The 20068-nt window shown below is 37.4% G+C and overlaps 1 protein-coding gene across 3 annotated transcripts; it reads right to left on the bottom strand.

Moving 5' to 3' along the window:
* Positions 1-3874: 3874 nt before the first annotated feature.
* LOC306882013 (cdc42 effector protein 3-like) lies at positions 3875-12118 on the bottom strand. 3 transcript variants are annotated; one of them, XM_079436437.1, is made up of 3 exons: positions 11267-11751; positions 10459-10618; positions 3881-6272 (listed from the first exon to the last, which is right to left on the bottom strand). In XM_079436437.1, the coding sequence occupies exon 3, from the start codon at positions 6068-6070 to the stop codon at positions 5174-5176; it is 897 nt and encodes a 298-aa protein (XP_079292563.1). In that variant the 5' UTR covers positions 6071-6272; positions 10459-10618; positions 11267-11751; the 3' UTR covers positions 3881-5173. The 3 variants fall into 3 exon arrangements, with proteins under 3 accessions (XP_079292562.1, XP_079292563.1, XP_079292564.1); XM_079436438.1 differs by having other exon boundaries at positions 10543-10618; positions 11267-11738; XM_079436436.1 differs by lacking the exon at positions 10459-10618 and having other exon boundaries at positions 3875-6272; positions 11267-12118.
* Between the last annotated feature and the right edge of the window lie 7950 nt (positions 12119-20068).

The following is a 20068-nucleotide window of genomic DNA, read 5'->3' as shown; positions in this document are numbered from 1 at the left end:
CTCAAAACCGCTGCCACGTGACAGAGATACAGACCTTGATTCCAAGGAAACAGTCAACAAACATCAGTAAATGTTAAAATTTCATTTCACACTCCACTTCTACGTTGTTGTTTTTTAACAGTGTGGAATTTTTCAGGAATCATTCGAGTCTCTATAATAATAATTGTACACTACCATTCAAAAATTGGTCAAATTTTAAATGTTTTTAAATGTGTATATTTACCAAGGCTGCATTTATTTCATAAACTGTGAAATATTATTACAGTTTTTCTATTTGAATATATTTTAAATTAAACTTATTTCTGTGATAGAAAGCTGAATTTTCACCATCATTACTGTGTCACATGATCCTTGAGAAATACTTGCTATTATTATAAATGCTAAAAACTTTTTATTTTTGAGGAAAGCATGATACCTTTTTTCAGGATTCTAGAAAGTCCAAAAGATCAGCTTTTATCTGAAATAGAAATCTTCTGTAACGTTATAAACTGACTTGCCTTAAAAGTGAGTTTGGATGTAGTCATTTAGCCGAACTATGTGACTATGTATTTAATTCCAGTCTTCTCTCTCCATCATAACAACACATAGCCAGTGTGACCTTCCTGTAACCGGAACATTATCCAGACACCGACTAACACCATTCCAAACCTTTCCCTGTTTTAAAATACCTTCGGTTTGAATTATGCTTGCTTTGGCACCTCCGTATCAAGAGCCAAAGTATATTTATCAAAAGTCTGACAGTCTCACATTATTCCAGGAAATAGAGATTTGCTGCGTTTGTGCTTCATACAGTGTAGTGTTTGGCACGATCACGAATTGGAAACCCTCAGTCGATAATTTAGAAAGTGTTACAAAAGTTAAATTATGCATCACTGTTTTCAAAAAGCATTTCTTGAGCAGCAAATCAGCATATTAGAATGATTTCTGAAGGCTGACACTGAAGACTGTAAAATTCAGCTTTGCATTACATTTCAAAATATATGCAATTAGAAAACAGTTATTAATAGTTCACGATACTTCTGTTTTTACTGTATTTAAAAAAATAATAATACAGCTTTGGTGAGCATATATATATATACCAATAACAAAAGACCTACTACGACATAAAAAAAACAGTTATGGATGAAAATGATCTTTCTGAGATGCTTTTCATTATCTCCTGGTATATTTGCTTGGATTAAACTCTCTGAGGTGTGTGTGACGTGCAAAAGAATATAAGCCCGTCTCTCACTGCCATGTTTCCTTCATTAGTTCAGCCTGAGTGAGACTCAAACAGCAGAACTGAGTGATAGTGAGACATTTTACAGAGATGCGAGAAATGTGAGAACATTTTGTAATGCTTACTTTTGAGGTATAATATTTTTTGTACAGTTTGTAGAATGACTAAAACGAGGATCTCAAACTTGGCTGTTACGCGGTCAAGCTAAAACAAGAAACTTATGACATTTTCACCTTCTTACATTTAATCTTAAAACTGTGGGGCGTACGACTATCGTGGCTGTCTGAAGTTTTTTGGTCTTGTTTTCTGCCTCTCTTCAAAGTAGAACAGAACTCAATAGAAGGAAGCTAGAGGCACAATAAACCCTTTTGAAAATGAACTTTTTTTTTGCATGGCCTTTCTTGAAATGAAAGTTATGCAACAGGACACAATGTATCCCAGCTCTCCCACTGAGATGTGTGTCAGTTTACATTGATTCCAGTTACATAAGTGAATGCTTACTTTGAAATTCTACACTGCAAATTACAGTGTTTTAAAGTATAAACATCTTTGTATGTGCCAAAAAAGTATGATGCCACCTTTACATTTAGGATAGTATATAATGAATTGTATACTGAGCAACTGCTACACCCTAAGTAGAAACTTCATGATAACGTGCCGTTTGAGTGCTGGTAAATACAGTAATTTAGCTAAGGCATGAGCTTTACAGGTCTTCACAGAGATTTTTCAGAGAAAATGTCTCTCTTTTAGAGATAAAATGAGCATTTCTCTCTAACGTGGAGGTTGAATTGCATACAGAGATAAATAAATAAACTACTGCTTGAAAGTTGTCACACGGTTCTTCAGGAATCATTCTAATATGCTGATTTGCTGCTCAAGAAACATTTCTTCTTATTATCAATGTTGAAAACTGTTTTTATTTTTTGTGGAAACCATGATACATTTTTCCAAGATTCTTTAATGAATAGAAAGTTGACAAGAACGGCATTAATTTGAAATAGAAATCTTTTGTAACATTATAAATGTATTTACTTGTCACATTTGATCAATTTAATGCATTCTTGCTGAATAAAAGTATTTTTTTTTAAATCTCACTTACCCACAGCTTTAAAAAAAATATATTAAGCAGCACAGCTGTTTTTAACATTGATAATAATAACAGATATTTTCTGAGCAGCAAATCAGCATATTAGAATGATTTCTGAAGGATCATGTGACACTGAAGACTGTAGTAATGATGCTGAAAATTCAGCTTTGCATCACAGGAATAAATTACATTTTAAAATATATAAAAAAATAAAAAAGTTATTTAAAACTGAAAATATTTCACAATATTTCGTTTACTGTATTTTGATCAAATGCAACCTTATTAAGCATAGGAGACGTGAAAATTCTGTCAAAAAAATTAAAATTCTGTCATTAATTACTCACATCATGTTAAACCCATAAGACCTCCGTTCATCTTCGGAACACAAATTAAGATATTTTTGATGGAATCTGAGAGCTCTCTGACCCTCTGACCTTGATCGTGTAAGGACCTTTGCTGTCTTTGGGAGAGCTCACGGGATGCATCAAAAATATCTTAATTTGTGTTCTGAAGATGAACGGAGGTTTTACGGGTTTGAAACGACATGAGGGGGAGTAATTAATGACAGAATTTTCATTTCTGGGTGAACTAACCCTTTAAGAAAACATGAATAGCTTGATGATTCCAAACTTTTGACCAGTAGTAGTGTATCACCTCAGCATGTATAACCATAGACCAATGAAACATAAGGGCCTTTCGCACTGCTTTAGTTCCAGAACTATAAGTGCAGTACTAAAGTACTGGGACGATTTTGGGACAAACTGTTTCCCAGTACCATTTAAAGGGTTGCATTCGCACCGACAGTGGGTACTAAGAAGTAACATAAGCCAGTCGACAGCGACGTTATTTGTACGTGGTGTTCAACAACGTAAACAAAGAAGAACAATGTTAACAACAGGAGGATGGAGGATGCTGTGATAGGAGCTGTGTTTTTGTTGTGTCTCACGGGTTTCACAATAATGGACATGGAATTTCGACGTATACGCCAAGTAATTGAAAGAACGGAAAGGAGGACTAAGAATCTCTAACGACAACTTGCAGTGCTACATTTCATTGAGGCTGATAGAAGCACAAAACGCCGTAGACAAAGTCTTCAGGTAAATGCCGTTTATAAATGCTCTCAGTATGATACAATGTTTACATAGTATATGTTTACACAGTGTTTTAAATCATGGCGGGTGAGGGCGTTTTCGTACGCGTTTAGCCAATCAGCGCACACTTACATCACGGATAGTTCCTAGAACTGTTTTAGACCCTACTCGGAAGTAGGAGCTAATTTAGTTCCTCATGTAGTTCCTGGAACTAAAACCGTTCCTAGTTCCCGCGGTGCGAACACGCCAAAAAGTGGGTAGTTCCACAGTTAGTTCGGGTACTATGAAAAGGTTCCTGCGGTGCGAAAGGCCCTATTATCAACCAACCAACAAGTTAGCACAAGTATTACAGGGATGCAGCATGAACGAAGAGGCTGACGAATTCAGTGTTTGGGGGCGGAACTATGTTTTTTTAACCAATGACAAACAGTGGAAGTGTTCAGGAAACCTGTTTGAAAACAGTCAGTGGTTGATTTTATAATAACTTTATTTGGCAGAAATAGAAAGAGTAGGATACTAGTATGCTTCACCTTTAGTGTACATTCAGTCAAAGAGTAGAGAATAAGTACAGCTATCTTAAGGCCAGTTGCTCAATTCAATTTCTGTGGACTTCTGCAGAAGCAGATTCCATGGAAAGTTTGAAACCTGAATGAAAAAGCATAATTTTCAAGGAAAAAGCTGAATTATGTTGCAGCTGTCTGGCACTTAGACACAGACTCTTCAGTATTGCTGCAAACAAACCTTGTACAGGACAAAGTTTGTCTTTAGGCTGTTAGCTTTTACGACCATGTAGAGCATGACCCTCTGCCTCAGTCCAGTGGCTTTATTTATGGCCGTGTTCTTTGTTTTCTCATAGGAATGTTGAGAATGCTACAGGCTACTCTCTCTCTGTCCCAACAAGACACAAACTAATAGTACTGGCATCTCCTTTTTGACACAATCTCACCCACAGCCACTCCTACTACAGGACACAATCTGAGGAATGCAAGATGCTAACAAGACAAGTCAATTTCTCTTTGTTTTTCTCCATATCCCTCATTTTTTGCTGTCCACCTACTGTTACATACTCATCTGCTACAGTATCTGACTGGTTTTATTATTTAACAATGAACCGATACACATCAAACATCATAAAGGGATCATTCAGTATGGTAAATCGGGGCAAGTTGTGACGCTTTTTACTCCAGTGAATATTTCTCTAGTTCCAGTTGGGAACAGAATTGGGACAACAGTTCCAGTTGTCCCAATTCTGAAATAACTAAAAAGAAAAACCAATCAAACAAAAATAATAAACTAAATAAGAGGGTTGTTTATTCATTTATTTATTTCATATTTAGCTTCACAACGTAAAAACATTTATGCTGTAGGTATTTGCCTTTAAGGTTTGGTAGTGTGGTTAATGAAACTGTCAGTATAAATATATCTGTGCGTGAAGGACATTGTGATGGAACATCATATATGCTTGCAGAAATGTACACATTATCACAGACTTTTGTATGATGTTGTGGATTGACAACAGTACACAAAAAAAACCTAATTTGATCTTCATGTACAACATCAAAATCTATGCATGCTTAAATTTAACTTAAAAGGCACAGTGGCTGTGTGTCAATCCCATTATTTTTGCAAAACAAGGTGTGCAAGACACTCCGAAGCTAAAGACAAAAAACTTACTCAGGGAAAGAAAGTTCAGCCTCTTCAGCTCAGTATTGCCATGTTATGTTTATGGGCTCAAGACAAACAGATTCCCTTTTATTTCTCAATAAAAATTACTTTCTAAGACACCGGCTTATTCATGATATTGAGTACATCATCCAAAATGGATGGGCCCAAGTCAAGTTTGAGAGAGAAAAGGGATCCTGTGATTTGAGTGAGTGACTCCTGTGAGTGGCTTTTGCTTTTGGAGATTTCAAAGTCCGAATCACATAGACGACCCTCTTCAACACCGCTATCTCTATCCACCCAGTCGCCCTTGATGCCGAACATCTCCTGTTCATACTCAAAGACCGAATCGCCATTGTTACCATTGTTAAAGTTCCCATTGGCATCAGCGTTCCCGTTAACAAAGACGGACAAAAATGTTTCAAGCTCATTTTCACTGCTGTGTATCTTCTTCTTTACAAGTGATTTCTCAGACATTTCAGTACGGTCGATTGAAGGTTCTTCCTCCTCTGGGACAGGGCTGGGGTCGCTCCTGAAGGCAGTGAGGGACTGAAGCAGGGTCTCCATCTGCAGGATTTCCAGATCTTCATAACCGGTTGGAGGAGTAGATGGCTCAGACAGGCGATCCTGGGTCATGGGAAAGACGGTGGTGGAAATCAAAGGTAGAGTCAGTGCTTGGCAGCCCCCGATGGTTGGGAGCGAGATTGCATTCTTCAGGACCGGCGATGGAGTTTCAATGCAAGATGCATCGGAGGCGCTATTAGCTCTTGTGAACTCCCCATGGATGCCATATTGAGGTCGAATGTGACCACCTTTCCCTGGTAGAAGCTCAAAATTTCCTTGCAGGAATGACATGTCACCGAAGGCATCGCCCTTTCCGATGTGGATAGTGTGTCGAAAGTCCCCGAGAGGTGGGCTGATCATATCCGGGGATAAAATATCCCTCAGACGGCATTTCTTTCCCTTCTTACTGTAGTTGGATTTCAGGTACATGGGCGTTTTGGCAGGCATCCCTGCTATAGAGTCCAGCAGTTATGGAGAGGAACGGGGAACGCTCTGGAAGTTCAGATCTCCTCGGTCGTGCGATAAACTTGCTGGAGTCTCGCAAAGGAGAAGTGCAGGGGTTACATTCTCAAAGAGCAGCTGTTTTAAATGCGTCCTCAATCTTCACTGAAGATAATCCAGCTCAAATGTTTGGATTAATGTCCTTTACCTGGATAGATGGAGAAATAATTTACTTTTCTTTGTACTCAGCATCAAAAACCTTTGTTGTGGTCAAAGTAAATGTTACATGTATCTTAAGCACGTACATAAGAGATCAAAGAAAATATTATCACTGTCTGAAACATCTTTTGGAGATGCTACAGACAGGTAATAGATAGATGATATATAGATAAATACAGTAGATAGATACATAGACAGACCGACAGATAAGTGATACATAAAAAAAAATCACAATAGGGATTTTGAAAAAAAAGCTAACTCAAGTTAATACAATAACAAATATTTTTTTTTTTGTAAATCAAGAATAATGAGAAGATCTGTTGTTGTTACTCATTTCAAAATGTTTTGATTAACGCCACATGAGACAAGAAGCTTTAAAGATAAAGAAAGGATTTCTAGAGATAAAGTAGAAATTGACAGAGTTTTAGAGTAGCTTTAGAGAGAGAAGGGCAGGAATAAACAGATAGGAGAGAGAGAAGGGTAACCACAGATCATAAGAGGGAGAGAGACTTCTTGCCCATTTATGGACATATTTCCTTTTGAGAGGTCTTTAAACACTGACCCTCACTGACAGACTGCAAACAATCACTAAAGCAACGACTGGGCCACAGCTAGCCAAATATGTATGACTGAAAAAACATCCACATTCCCTCGGCAGCAGAGCCCAACGTTCTCTCGCTCCTTTAAGACCCGCTGCACTAAACCGTTTGAGACCTGGGGCCATTTTCATTTCAAGAGAGAACATTTTGTGAAAATGTAAATATGCACCATATTCCAAACTTACTTCAAACTTCTGGAATATTTTAGATTTTTCTTGTAATGAATGTTGAAGTATCATGTGACTGATTGGTTGACAAATGTTCCAAGGTATGTAATTATTTTGCAGGAAATGCATGGCTAAAGTAGTTTCAGACAGGTCTTGACCACAATACATGTCTGTATCACTTAACCAAATGATTTAAGTTATTTAAAGGGTTCTTACAGTCAGCAACAGCAAAAGAACCAAACCCCACAAAGACACTGACCACGCACATTTTTTCCACAAAATTACTTTAGATTATCAGATCCACATCCCCTGAAGATCCTGGTTAGAGACAGCCAGGGAGGACACTGTTTACAAAACACTAGAAATTCCATTTCCTAGGAATACATGACTCCCCTGTGGTAACGTCCTAACAAATCACACAGCTGATAAACAACAGGAGTACGATGAAAGTGAGCTGCAGTATGGTCCTTGACAATGATGCTAGTCTGATTGAGTCTGGATAAATGGTATTATTCTGGTCATCTTACAGTCTTTGTGTTTTCTTATGTGTGCGTCTTTTTGCACCAGCTCAGAGGTCGCCTTGAGGGTTCATAGGGCTTTAAAAGCATTTTTGGACACTGATTCAGCGAAACACAAATAAACCTCAGTGAACGGAAATCTATTTTTAAATGTGACAAGCATCATCGGGATGGCTGAAGAATGTGTGGCTGCATGAGTGTGTCAGTGATAGAGGAAAACATGTGTGTGAGTGCAGAAGGAATGCTGCATTGCTTCTGGTGTCAGAGCTGTTATTGTCCCCAAATATGCCTTCTTTTCACTAGGCTACTTTCTCTCTCTCTCTCTCTCTCTCTTTTTTTTTGTAAAACCATATCCAGTAACCAGATCTCTGTACTTTATTCTTCAAATCAAAGCAGTGTTACTATTGCTAACTAAAATAATTTTTCAGTAATTCAATTTTTAAAATTCGTGTTAAGTTTTAGTAATTGTGTTGTGTGTTTCTGTCATTTATTAGTTTCAGCATTATTAGTTTTTTTAATAAAATGTGTATATAGTTTTTATTATTTTTATTTCAGTTTTAGTTGTAATGCTTTTAGTGCATTAAGATATACTAAAGGAATAACTAGCTGACTTCAAATAATTTAAATTTTATAATTTATTTCAGATAAAGTTTATTTCAAGCAACAAATAATAATAATTATAATAGTTATAATGTCTTATATTATTATTATTAAAATATCAATATAATATAAAAACCCTGATAAAAATATAGCTAATGATAAGAGTAAATTCATGAGAAGTAAAAAATTAAACTAAATTTCTAATTTATACTGAAAATATAAGAATAAAAGCAAATATAATATATTAATAAATACTATCATAGTTTATAAATAATATGAAATTAACACTTTATATAATTATTAATTAAGGTTTTGTTGCGGTTACATAAAAAGCAGCATCTAGAAATGTGCTTGTTTGGTTACACTGATGAAAATGTTCACATAAATCCTGCTGTCATGGGATGATCAAAGCAAGCAGGTGTGCAAACCCCTGGACCGGGTGAAATAAATCTCAAAGGAAGTCCAAGTAATACTTAGTGTAGGTTAAAGGGTTAGGGTTTAAGGTTAAAGCTATGGTTAGTCTTCACCTAAAACCCCAGCAGGTGTGAGAAGTCTTTGAATAAATTGTTCAATGCCATGACTTGTTGAACAATAACAAACAATGCCATTCACTTCAACAGCCAGCCGCTGAGGCTTAGAAGTATGGCAGCTGCCTCTCACACCCTCTTGATATGGCTTTATCTCAGGGCCACATCCTGCCTTCATTTTAGATCTGGAATGAGTCCAGGGGCAAATGTTGCACTTCCAAGTGCCCTGACGCCCCTGTAAAATGTCGAGATGGATCTGTCTGCCCCCTTTCCCTGGGGGACCGTATCATCACACACCCCTCAGAAGTGCATGTCAGCAGGCTGGCAGCATGTCTCCCTTCTGGCAGACTGAATAAGTCGAAGCCTGAGCTCCATCCAGCAAAGACACAAAATGGAAGTGAATTGAGACTAAGACAAAATTAGACAGAATAAGGTGGATTAAATGGCGATTCCTAACAAAAATTAAAATTCTGTCACCCACCCTCGTGTCTTTCTTCTGCAAGACAGACACAAAATATATTTTGAAGAATGTTGGAAACTAAACAACATTGGACTCCATTGATTAACATTATATCATACAGTTTTGGATGGACGAGGTGAGCAAATAATAGAATATTCAGTTTTGGGTGGACTATCCCTTTAAGGTTGAACTAAATGGAATTACTGAGACAAAATGAGACTGAATAAGAAAACAAAATGAGCCTGACGTGCCAGAATGAGAAAAAAATAGACTCAATGTCCTTGAACAAACCAGACTGAGATTGAACTTGGCAGAATAAATGAGACATATTGAGAGAATATTTAGAGTCCACTCAAAAATGAAAATTCTGTCAGAAAGTAATTCATACGGTTTTAGAATGACATGAAGGTGATAAAATGATGACAGAATTTTCTTTTTTTGTGGACTATCCCTTTATGACTGAACTAGATGGAATTAATGAGATGGAATGAGACTGAATAAGAAAAAAATGAGACAGAATGTCACTGAATGAGACTAAGAAACAAGTCACATTAACACTGAACTGGGTAGAATAAATGAGAATGAATATGACCAAATGTGATACAAGACTCAAGGCGCTGGAATGAGACTGAATGCGGCAGAATGAGACTGAACAAGATGGAATGAGACAAAATTAAAAGAAAGAACAATGAAGCAAAAAAGAGTCCAAATGGGGTGAGAGGTGAGAGCAGGGGCTACAGCAGTCTGAAGACGGATATCATTGCTGCTGGCACTCAGGAAATAACTCACGTGTGAGTATGTGGGTCACATTATTATTAGAGCAAGTGCGAGCAGTGATCTAAACAAGTGCAATGATGCTATTCCCACTGTACACAGAAATGTGTTAAGACACTCTTCAGCCCCGCAACTGCGCCAATTTTGATTCTCCCTCTGACCTATTTTAGCGATAGCCTTTTTTGGCTGAAACCCTGACCACCTGGTCCTGTCTAAGTAGTTGCTGTTGCTGCTGATGCTGTATCTAAAGCACATCTGCATCATTTGGATGTTTTTGGCAGTTTCTTTTTACAGGTGCAATATCCTAGAACTTGCATGGCTAGATCATCTGGGTCGGTCAAGCTCTCCTCTCTTGGGTGGTTCGGGTTTTTCCTCCTTTCTTGGGTGTTTTAGGCCTAAGCTTTCAATCTTTTCAAATTCCTCCGACCACAAACGACCCTGTTGGACAATGTTCTAAATGATTAAAGACAATACCACAGTCGGCCCAATTTGAGGTTTCCAGTGTGTTACATAAAGCAACCCTTAATTACACTCTGCTGCTGCTTTTGGAAGAACCAGGGTGGAGCGAGGTCTCTTTCGCCTCAACTTCATGCTTTTTACACCCTACTATCCACCTCCAAGGTTTCTGTTCTCAAGCTGCTGTTGTCTTTGGCTTTCCTGCGTTCAAGAATCGAGTTGACGTTCCAAGTTCTGTTGGACAGAGGAATGTATCTGAGGAATTTCAGAAGCTCTTTTCTGGTCAAGCAGTTGAGTATGTGCTTGAAGAACAGAGAGGAATCAGGTGTCGGGTTGCTTTGAGCTTGTTTTGTGGTTTGTGGGAATTTGCTCGACATATTCTGCAGTACAAAATCTCATGTCGTAATGACAGCCATGTGCATGAGTGGAAAGGGGTTTCACAAGCCTAACCAGCAAATAGCAGCCACATGGATCATGAATACAACAATTTTTCGATCTTACGTCATCTACAATCTTAAAATTGAAGGTTTCAAAAGGGGGATTTTGCAGCAATGCCAACAATGCCTTAAAAATAAAGGGTCTTCATTGGCATTAATGGTTCCATGAACACTAAGAACTGTTCACTGAAAGGTTCTTTGGGGAACCCAAAATGGTTCTTCATTGGCATCTATGCAAAAAGCCCCTTTTTGTGGAATGGAAAGATTCCACTGATGTTAAAGGTTCTTCATGGAACTAACGTACAGATGCCAATAAAGAACCTTTATTATAAGAGGTTGTACTCAAGAAACATACCCTTAAGAAAATACTATTTGTATGTAATTTAAATAATCATTTGTTATCATGCACATATTCCTGGCAAAAATCATCAGTATCTAGTTTTACCTGCTCCTGTGTCTTTGCAGATGAATGTCCCTCTTTTCTTCACTCTGTGGTTGTCGTTCCGGAGGTGCCTTGACCCAAACTGTTAGTCAGCTTCTGGGTGGTGCAGTGTGTTGGCGTTTTCGTCTTCTCTCTCACTCCCTCTCTCTCTTTCTGCCCTTGAGGGTTTACTTCTCACAGGCAGGACGTCTGCTGGACAGCTGTTTCAGAATTCCTCCTCTGAAGCGTTGCGGCGTGTCTCCGCTTTGCTTTGCTCCTCCTTTCTCCTCCTGCAGCACCTGTCCCTGCCTGTCTGCAGACGGCGGTGTTGAAATCCAATTCTCTCGTCTTCTGCAATCCCGACCCGCCTGACCTGCGACAGTATTTCCTGGAGAAACAGACAGCACTCGCTCAAGGGAGGAGGAGAATTAATGTGGAGTGTGGAGTCTCTCCTACTGTGCTTCCCAGCTGCTGAGCTGCTGAACGTCAAAGTCCTTCCCTTCCAAAGCAGAGTGGAAGAAATATAAGTCCCTCTCTCACTCTCTCTGTTCGTCTTGTCACTCCCCACCTCCTTTCTCGCACTCTCTCTCACACGTTTTCCTTTCTATCACAGTTCTCACATTCATATACCTTCTTTAGAACCTGTTCTATTCTGTCATTCTGCAATTTATTTCTGCTGACTTCAGCATCTCTGCCTCATTTGTTGGCTCAGCATTTACAGACAGCATTACAACATGAGGTGAAATGCAACCTTGCTAGAGATAGATACATAGATAGATGAACATATAGAATGTTCTTGATTATTTATAGAGAAAAGCTGTTTCTCTTTGCAGCTGCACTGTAAACCTCTGTGGAGCTTCTCGTCACCCTCAACCTAAAATAGGTTTCCTTGGCAACATACAGTGCTCTGCAGTGAGCTCACATTTGACAGGATTAGGAGGGGGTGCAGTGAGTCTGTCCTGCTCTTGTGTGGGTGTGTGTGTGTGTGTGTGTGAGAGAGAGAGAGAAAGATCGGCATAAACTATGTTCCAAATGCTATATTTAGTGAGCTCCCTACCTGGACTGAAGAGACATTATATGCATGAAGCTGTTCCTAAGAATGTGATACCTTATTATGGGCAACTTATAAGGGAATAATGAATGTAAGCTTTAAAAACAACAGAATCCTACAATGAACTGAGTTGTGCACGCTGGAAAAAAATATTTCAAGATGGAGGTTAAAGCAGGAGGAATATTGATCATAAGTTTGGCTCATTTAATGCAAAAAAATGACAAATATTAAAAATAACACTAGTATAATCTAATTAAAAACAGTATATTCACATAAACTAATTTATAGAATGTTTATGCTTGAGTATCACAGTATCACACTGTTGGCAACATGCTAACAAATGGAAATGAATTAACAGTCGAGTGAGCTTGGTGTGGCAAGTGCTATTTTTGTGGTGCACGGAATAGCTGGTTATATAGAGCGTTCCAAATCAGTATCTTGTGAGGTTCCAGATCAGTTTAGATGCTGCCTTAGAAGGCAGCTGTCTGCATCGCAGTTTATTACATCGTAAAACATCCGAGTATGCTTAAATATGTCTTATTTTCCATTTTATAAAAAAATCTAAAAATCATTAAAACAAGCTTTTTTGTCTAATTTTCCATTTAAAATATCTAAAAATCATTAAAGCAAGTTTGTGTGTGTGTGTGTGTGTGTGTGTGTAAGTATAAACAAGTCACTTCAGCAAACTGTCACTCACAGCAATTAGCAAAAGACAGTGATCCAATTAATTCCTGATAGACATGTCCCAACTATTTTAGGTCAAAGTCAAGTCTGGCTTCACTGGAATATACGCCACAATAGAGAAGAAAAGATGATCTGAATTCATGTTTTACACCAACTTTAAAAACAAGTGTACAAAAATCAGCCAGTGCAGTTAAGATAAAATAAAATGCACTAATATAAAAATCATTTATCTGAAAACAAGTCCTCATTCTTATGCAGTGTTGCTTCTCAAGTAAATTTATTTTATTGTCGTTGGTGTTTTTTATATTTTATTTAAAAAAGTCGTTTTTATTATTATTATTTTGTAGTGTAGGTTTTGGAATAGCGTTCTATAGGTGCTTAAAACATACCGTATATGATGTCAGATTTAAATTTACTGTAACACTTTAGTATAGGAACCAATTCTCACTATGAACTAGTTGCTTATTAACATGCCTATTATTAACATATTGGCTGTTTTTTAGTGCTAATAAAGCACAAATTCTGCATGACCATATTCTACATCCCTAAACCTACACAATACCTAAATTGAACAACTACCTTACTAACTATTTATTGAGTTTATTGAGGCAAAAGTCATAGGTAATGGTTTGTTAATAGCGAGAATTGGATCTCAACATAAAGTGTGACCAAATTGACATTTGTGGGTTTTATCCAAAGCAACTTGCAGTGCATTCAAGGTGTACATACAGTATGTGTGTTCCCTGTGAACATCTGCTTCTTGATCCAGTGCCATACTCCTCTGTAACACATCTGACCCTTTATTGACTGCCCACAGAGAGGCTGACCGTGTTTCCCGTAGGGCTGGATCTTACACTTGTGGATGGTCTGTTAAATTTGAACAATCCTTCAGTTAAGTGAAACAGCCACTATTTGACAACAAGCTTCCTGAATGAAGTCTTTTTGTGTTTTGTGGGCATGATGTCACATGTGGAGAGCACATGGTCTCAGGAAGAATACTGAGTATTGTTCTAATGTTTGCCAAGCTGCAACAGTCATATAAATGTTTGTGGACACTAGTGTTTAGAGGAATCTGAGAGGAACACCTCCAGTTCTTCCTACCAAAAGAGACTATTTCAGTTCACATGAGTGCAGTGTTGGAAATGCTGTGATGTTTATGAAAGAATTACCTGATTTTCCCAGTTTCAAATTAGCTTGTTTTGGATCACAGAACAATCAGAGTCTGTGAAGGTATGTTTGGTCACTGAAAACCAAGAGAGCTGACTAACTGCTGCCGCTGAAGTCACTTCCTGTAATGTCAGAGGTTTTAAGGTCTTAGACAGAAACACACTGTTCATTTTTTACTCTGGGTTAGTAATTCACACTACTTACCTTTGACGTCATGAAGATGTATCACAACTAGGTACAAAGTTAATTAGTAGAACCTTAATTTTTTATAGTATTACAACTATAGAAGCAGCATACACTCTTAAAAGTGCTGGGTTATTTCTGTTAACACATTGTTGGATTAATTGTGCTGGGTCATAATTCTGGGTTGTTTGAGGTACTGTAAACATACAGTTGGGTTGTTCATGCTGGGTCAAATGGACTACAAGGGGTTCTTTCACCACTGAACACCTGGGTTGGGTTATTTTGACCCAATCGGTTTGTTTATTTTTCCTCTTCATGTATTTTCTGGATTCTTCACTCGTCTCGTCGTCAGACGGTCAAGCAACTCGCAGCAAGCAGGATTATAATGTAAATTAATATGATGATTTTTTTTATTTTCTATTTTTAATAAGCTGTAGTAAGAGCACACTGATTTCAGGCTTAATGTGATATTTGATCTGTCGCTGTGCGGGTTAATGTTAGCGTTATTCTGTGAATCAAGTAGCCGCCTACATTTTTTGTTGACAAAAAAGGCCTCAAAATATAAAAGTTATATATTTATTTATGTGTGTGTGCATGCGTGCGTGCGAGCACAGATTTATATACTTATTTTAACGCCTCATGGAAAAGGTATGAACTATAGTTAGGCCAGAAATACAAGGGTAAGTTTAGTTAACTTACTGTCTGTGTAACGTTTCTGTATGGCTTTGTAATGTTTTGTCAGAATTAGATCATTTCGTACTAAAATTGATCTTTTAAGGTCTTTTTTTTCAAGTAAATGTCTGCTGTGCCGAATCCAACAATAACTTCCATTTGCGCGCTCTTTTTTCCTCAAGTAACGTTGCATTACCCTTAACGTTAAACCACAATATTACTGGTATGTAATATTATTCTTAAATATTGTTACTTAAATGTAATGTTATCTTAGCTACAGTATGTACAGTTCGACTTAATCTCTCATGGTGTATGAGGTCCTTTTACTCTTCCTCTGTTTTAGTGAATGCTGTGTTGCTTTAATCAGGACACAAGAGGTTTATCCAGGTTAACAGTAAGTTAGAGAGGCCATGTAAAGTGTTCTTTATATGTTACTGTTAGAAATAATCATTTGTATTTGAGATTGATGAATAATAGGCAGATCCCTGGATTTCCAGGCTGGCATACTGTATGGTTTTGATAGCTTTTAACCCAGTTTTTCATCCTTATTTTACAGGATCTGTTTTGCCTCCCCCAAAAATTTGAGAAATGGTGGATTCGCAGCAATGGGTCTTCAAGCATCCCAAAAATCTTTAAGGAGTTACCCAGGCTTCTAGGAAAACTTGGCATGGTAAGAAATCATTTTGATTTTATGGTTTCGTTTACAGAAATTTGAAATGGTTAAATTGTTAGTGGGGTTGTGCAGATAGACGATAGTATAGTGTATTGACGATAGTCAGAGATATCGCTGAGAGCTGATGTCTTTGTCGATAGTCAAGGCGATATTACAGGAGCTGCCCTACATCTTTCAAATTTGAGCACATTGTTTTCTGTGAGTGTACACAGCAGCAGCACCTCTGCCAGAACGTCACTAACATCTACATATTCCTAAAAAATTACATTATGTTTGTCTCAGGAAGTCATTAATGTAGGCTGACGAAGTCACACTTCAGCCATGCCATTGTCACTTGGTCTGCCTGTGTCATTTGTTTCTGATCCAATATATTTAAATCCAATCCAGTCCGATCCAAGCTATTTAAAGGAATGAAGACATTTTCACAGGAAAAGTGTTTCAATATGTCATTTTGATTGTGAGATCAGTTTCACAGCTTGCACTGTATTATTCTTATGGTTTAGATGCTAAAAGGGAGAGTGCTTTCAAAGTCCACTCTGCTTCCCCAATCAATATACAAGAATGGAGGCAAGGTCTTCAGACCCACAACCACAGAATCCTGGAAGTCATTAATTTGACGTATTTTTTTACTTTTTCTACTCTATACACAGTACTGTGCAAAAGTTTTAGGCCACTAGTATTTTCATCAGTTAAAAAATGGGTTTAAGTCAGTTATTTCTATCTTTTGCTGTAGTGTGTCAATAGGAAATATCAGTTTACATTTCCAAACATTCAATTTGCCATTATTTGTAATAATCCAGTGAATGTCTGACAACAGCCAGTGCTCCACACAGAGATCTGATCTGATCATCATCCATTCTCTCTGGAATGACATGAAGAAACTGAGACAGACTAAATTCAGAAGAACTGTGGCAACATCTTCAAGATGCATCAAGACAGCTACCTGCTTTCACAGGGTTTTAACAGGGTTAAAGGTATTAATCAACTTCCACAGGTGCTGAACGTCACTTAACCCAAGGTTTAAGTGGGTTTAACCTGGGCTTCTTAAGTTTAAATGCCCTGCTTCTGTAGAGAGCAAGTGAAGCAGTAGCTTAACAGCAACAGTTCAACAGTTCTCCATGTTGGAAAGTTGCTGAATATATAAATAAATGTGTCAATGAATGTTGCTACAGAGGCTAAACTTTTCAAATAAACAGTGCAGACATTGTCTTGAGCTTTGATTTGTGTGGTTGCGGTTAAAGCACTGGGCGCCGATCTCACTTCCTTGTTCCTCTAAGTAAGCAAAAGCAAATATTTACAAAACTTTCCATCTTATTTTCTTTAATGAATTTTGAATTTCTGCATTTCCAAGCAGTTGCATCACACGTGTTCTTTTTATTTTCCTGACCTTTCAAAACTGTCCTGATGCCTTTGAAAGGGATGGACTGTTTGAGGTTCTGTTTGGGTCATGATTTTTCCACCTTCCTCTCCAACGGTAGAAAAAAAACTGCCGAGCAGACCGCAAGTATCAGGTGGGTGATGTTTTCTGTGCTCTTGATGTATGTAGTGTTTTTGTTCCAAATTTAATGCCACACACATACTGCAACACCTTCCTCCTAAAAATAGCTTTAACCAGCCAAAGATTTTTGCTAGTCTTAGTAGGACTCCCAATCTGCAGGCTGGTGTGTTTTACTGGTTTCAGAGGGGTTTTAGGAACTTGTTTGCAGTTGACACAGGAAGACATGTCCTGCTAACTTTTGACATCTTAGACCTGCTCGCACATTAAAAACAGTGAAAGCAAATATGAAAGTCATTATTATCAGCTTTAACACAGTAAATAGATAAAACAACATAATGAGGACAAAAGTCATGGTAGACTTGCACAATGTTGAAACTGTTATTCATATTCATTCAGTTCATGCACAAAATGTTCTCAGCCTCCCACTTTCACTGTTTACACATGCGTCCCTGAAGGCAGATCACCTCCAAACTCTAAGAGGTTGTGCTTTCCTTAAAGGGATAATTCGCTAAAAATGTCATTATTTACTCCCCCTCAAGTTCCAAACTTGTATGAGTTTCTTTCTTCTATTAAACACAACACACAATATTTTTAAGAATGTGGGAAACCAAATGTTGCTGGGAGCCTTTGACTTTCATTTGATTTGTTTTTCTTTTCTATGGCAGTCAGTGGCTACCAGGAACTTTTTAGTTATCAACATTCTTTAAAGGGGTCACCGGATGCAAAATTCACTTTACAAGTTGTTTGAACATAAATGTGTGTTGAAGTGTGTGTACACATCCATCCTGTAATGATAAAAATCCACCCAGTGTTTTTAAAAAAAATCCATATTTTAAAATCCCCTTTCTCAAATCAGGCTGTTCTGAGATTCCTGTCAATAATGACGTAGTTCTGTACAGACCCCTCCCACGAGAGTTGATTGACAAGACTGTCTTACCTTAGACCCGCCCTGAGTGAGCTGAGAGTTGTCCGCCATTGTGTCGACTCCGGTGCAGGGGAAGACAAGATGTCTCCGTTTAAGCGCTGAATGTGTTTTGTTGTTGGATGTAATAATGAATATAGCAGTCGTCATTTACTCCCGACATCTGAACCGCTGAGGACGCAGAGGATTAATATTACTTTCATTTTGAAGGGAATGCGCCAATCCCCGATCTACATAAATGCGCCTATGTTCACGTGAATCATTTGTGATCCAGCTTCATCTACAGAAGAAGTGAGTATTAGGGTTTTTATGAATCTTTGCAAATCGCTTTCCTAATAATGTGCTAGTTAACCAGTTTCACGGCTGAAGTTTACAGTCTGCTCATCACCCCACGGAAGAGAGGGGCGGGATGAGCAGAGCTCATTAGGCATGAACTGAAAAACAGCTTGCTGAAAACAGAGCTGATTTTAACAAGGTAAAAAGGTGTTTTTTACACTACCATTGAGAAATTTTAGCCAAAGTATGTTATATAATTTTCATTAAGACCCTAAAGAATCATATCAACTTGTGGAAAATGTGCATCCGGTGACCCCTTTAAAATGATCTTTTTTTTTTTCAACAGAAGAAAGAAATTCAAACCTGTTTGGAACAACATGAGGGTGAGTACATTTAATTTTTATGTTCATTTTTGGGTGAACTATGCCTTAAATTAATATGAAATTTACTAGCAATTCCTGAGTGAAAGCTGTTTAGTGTAGGCACTTCCGTTTCAAATAATGGAGGTTAATGAAGGGAGTCATGACTCTATTCCCAAAAGAATTCCAGTAGCCATTTCCGGAAGCATGTCGTCTTGTAATCAGTGTGTGGTGTGGTGAAAAGAACTGACCAGAAAGAACTACCCCAGAACGCATCTATTTATTCCATGAGAATAGGCGGCGCATGCACAGTTTATTACAGGGCGTGTGTGGTCACAGAGTGGGAGTCGTACTGATTAAAGGGTCTGACTGGCTGCTGTCAGTTCCCAGAATGCACTTCTGCAAGAGGAGGACACAAGATTGTATTTTAGAATAAGGAGTTGGGATATATGTTAAACATAAATAAATACAGATGGGGAACGTATCTAGATAGGTCACATTCTTGGCTAGATGAATAATAAATACAGTAGGCGTATTGTAAGTATGTAGGAGCATTTTTTGTCTAAACCTTAGTGGCCAATGTCTTTCAGAATGGATTTATTTTTGCTCTGTGTCTTTGTGTTCTGGGGTCATTGCTGTAATACAGTGCCTTTTGAACTCTAACTTTTCAAAAAAGTTTGTGTTGTAATTTATATAGAAGAATAAACCTATCAGAGATGTGCTATTTTAATTGCTCACAAGTTACACTTATTCATTATAACTTCATTATTTACACAATGATGACAAAAAATATACCAAAATGATGTTAATAAATTAGATTGGACGTATTTTATTCACAATTTTTTTAATGATTGCACATTTCTGTAATTTTATGAAACAGGGTGACTAATTTAGAGTGACAAAATGATGTCACTTCCTGTAGGATGATGTAATTAAGAAACTGTTTTTAAGGCATTTTTTAAAAAAAAGAAGACAAAATTGAAGGTGATATTAAAGACAGAAAAAAATGAATTTAAACAATATTCAAAACAAAACAAAATTTCTGAATTGTTTTTTCTCTAAAAAGTTTTTTTATGTTAGAAATGATGGGATATGACAACAATGTCAACATCAGCTCAAATCAATGTAGTGAAATAATTAAAAATTCACATTTATGTTCATTTAATTGTGATGTTGTGATAAAAAATAAAAAAAGAACTATAAAAAAGCTTTTAGAATTTCCATCCTCCAAATAGTGAATCTAATATTTCATATCATTTCATATTTCATATATTTCAAGTATATTAAGACAAATATATAATGGGAACATGAAGATGTGATGCATAAGAATGACCTGTAGAT

The sequence above is a fragment of the Barbus barbus genome, assembly GCF_936440315.1.
Source record: "Barbus barbus genome assembly, chromosome: 16".
Lineage (NCBI taxonomy): Eukaryota > Metazoa > Chordata > Actinopteri > Cypriniformes > Cyprinidae > Barbus > Barbus barbus.
Note: the sequence above shows the minus strand (reverse complement) of the source record. Positions and strands in the feature narration are given on the sequence as shown.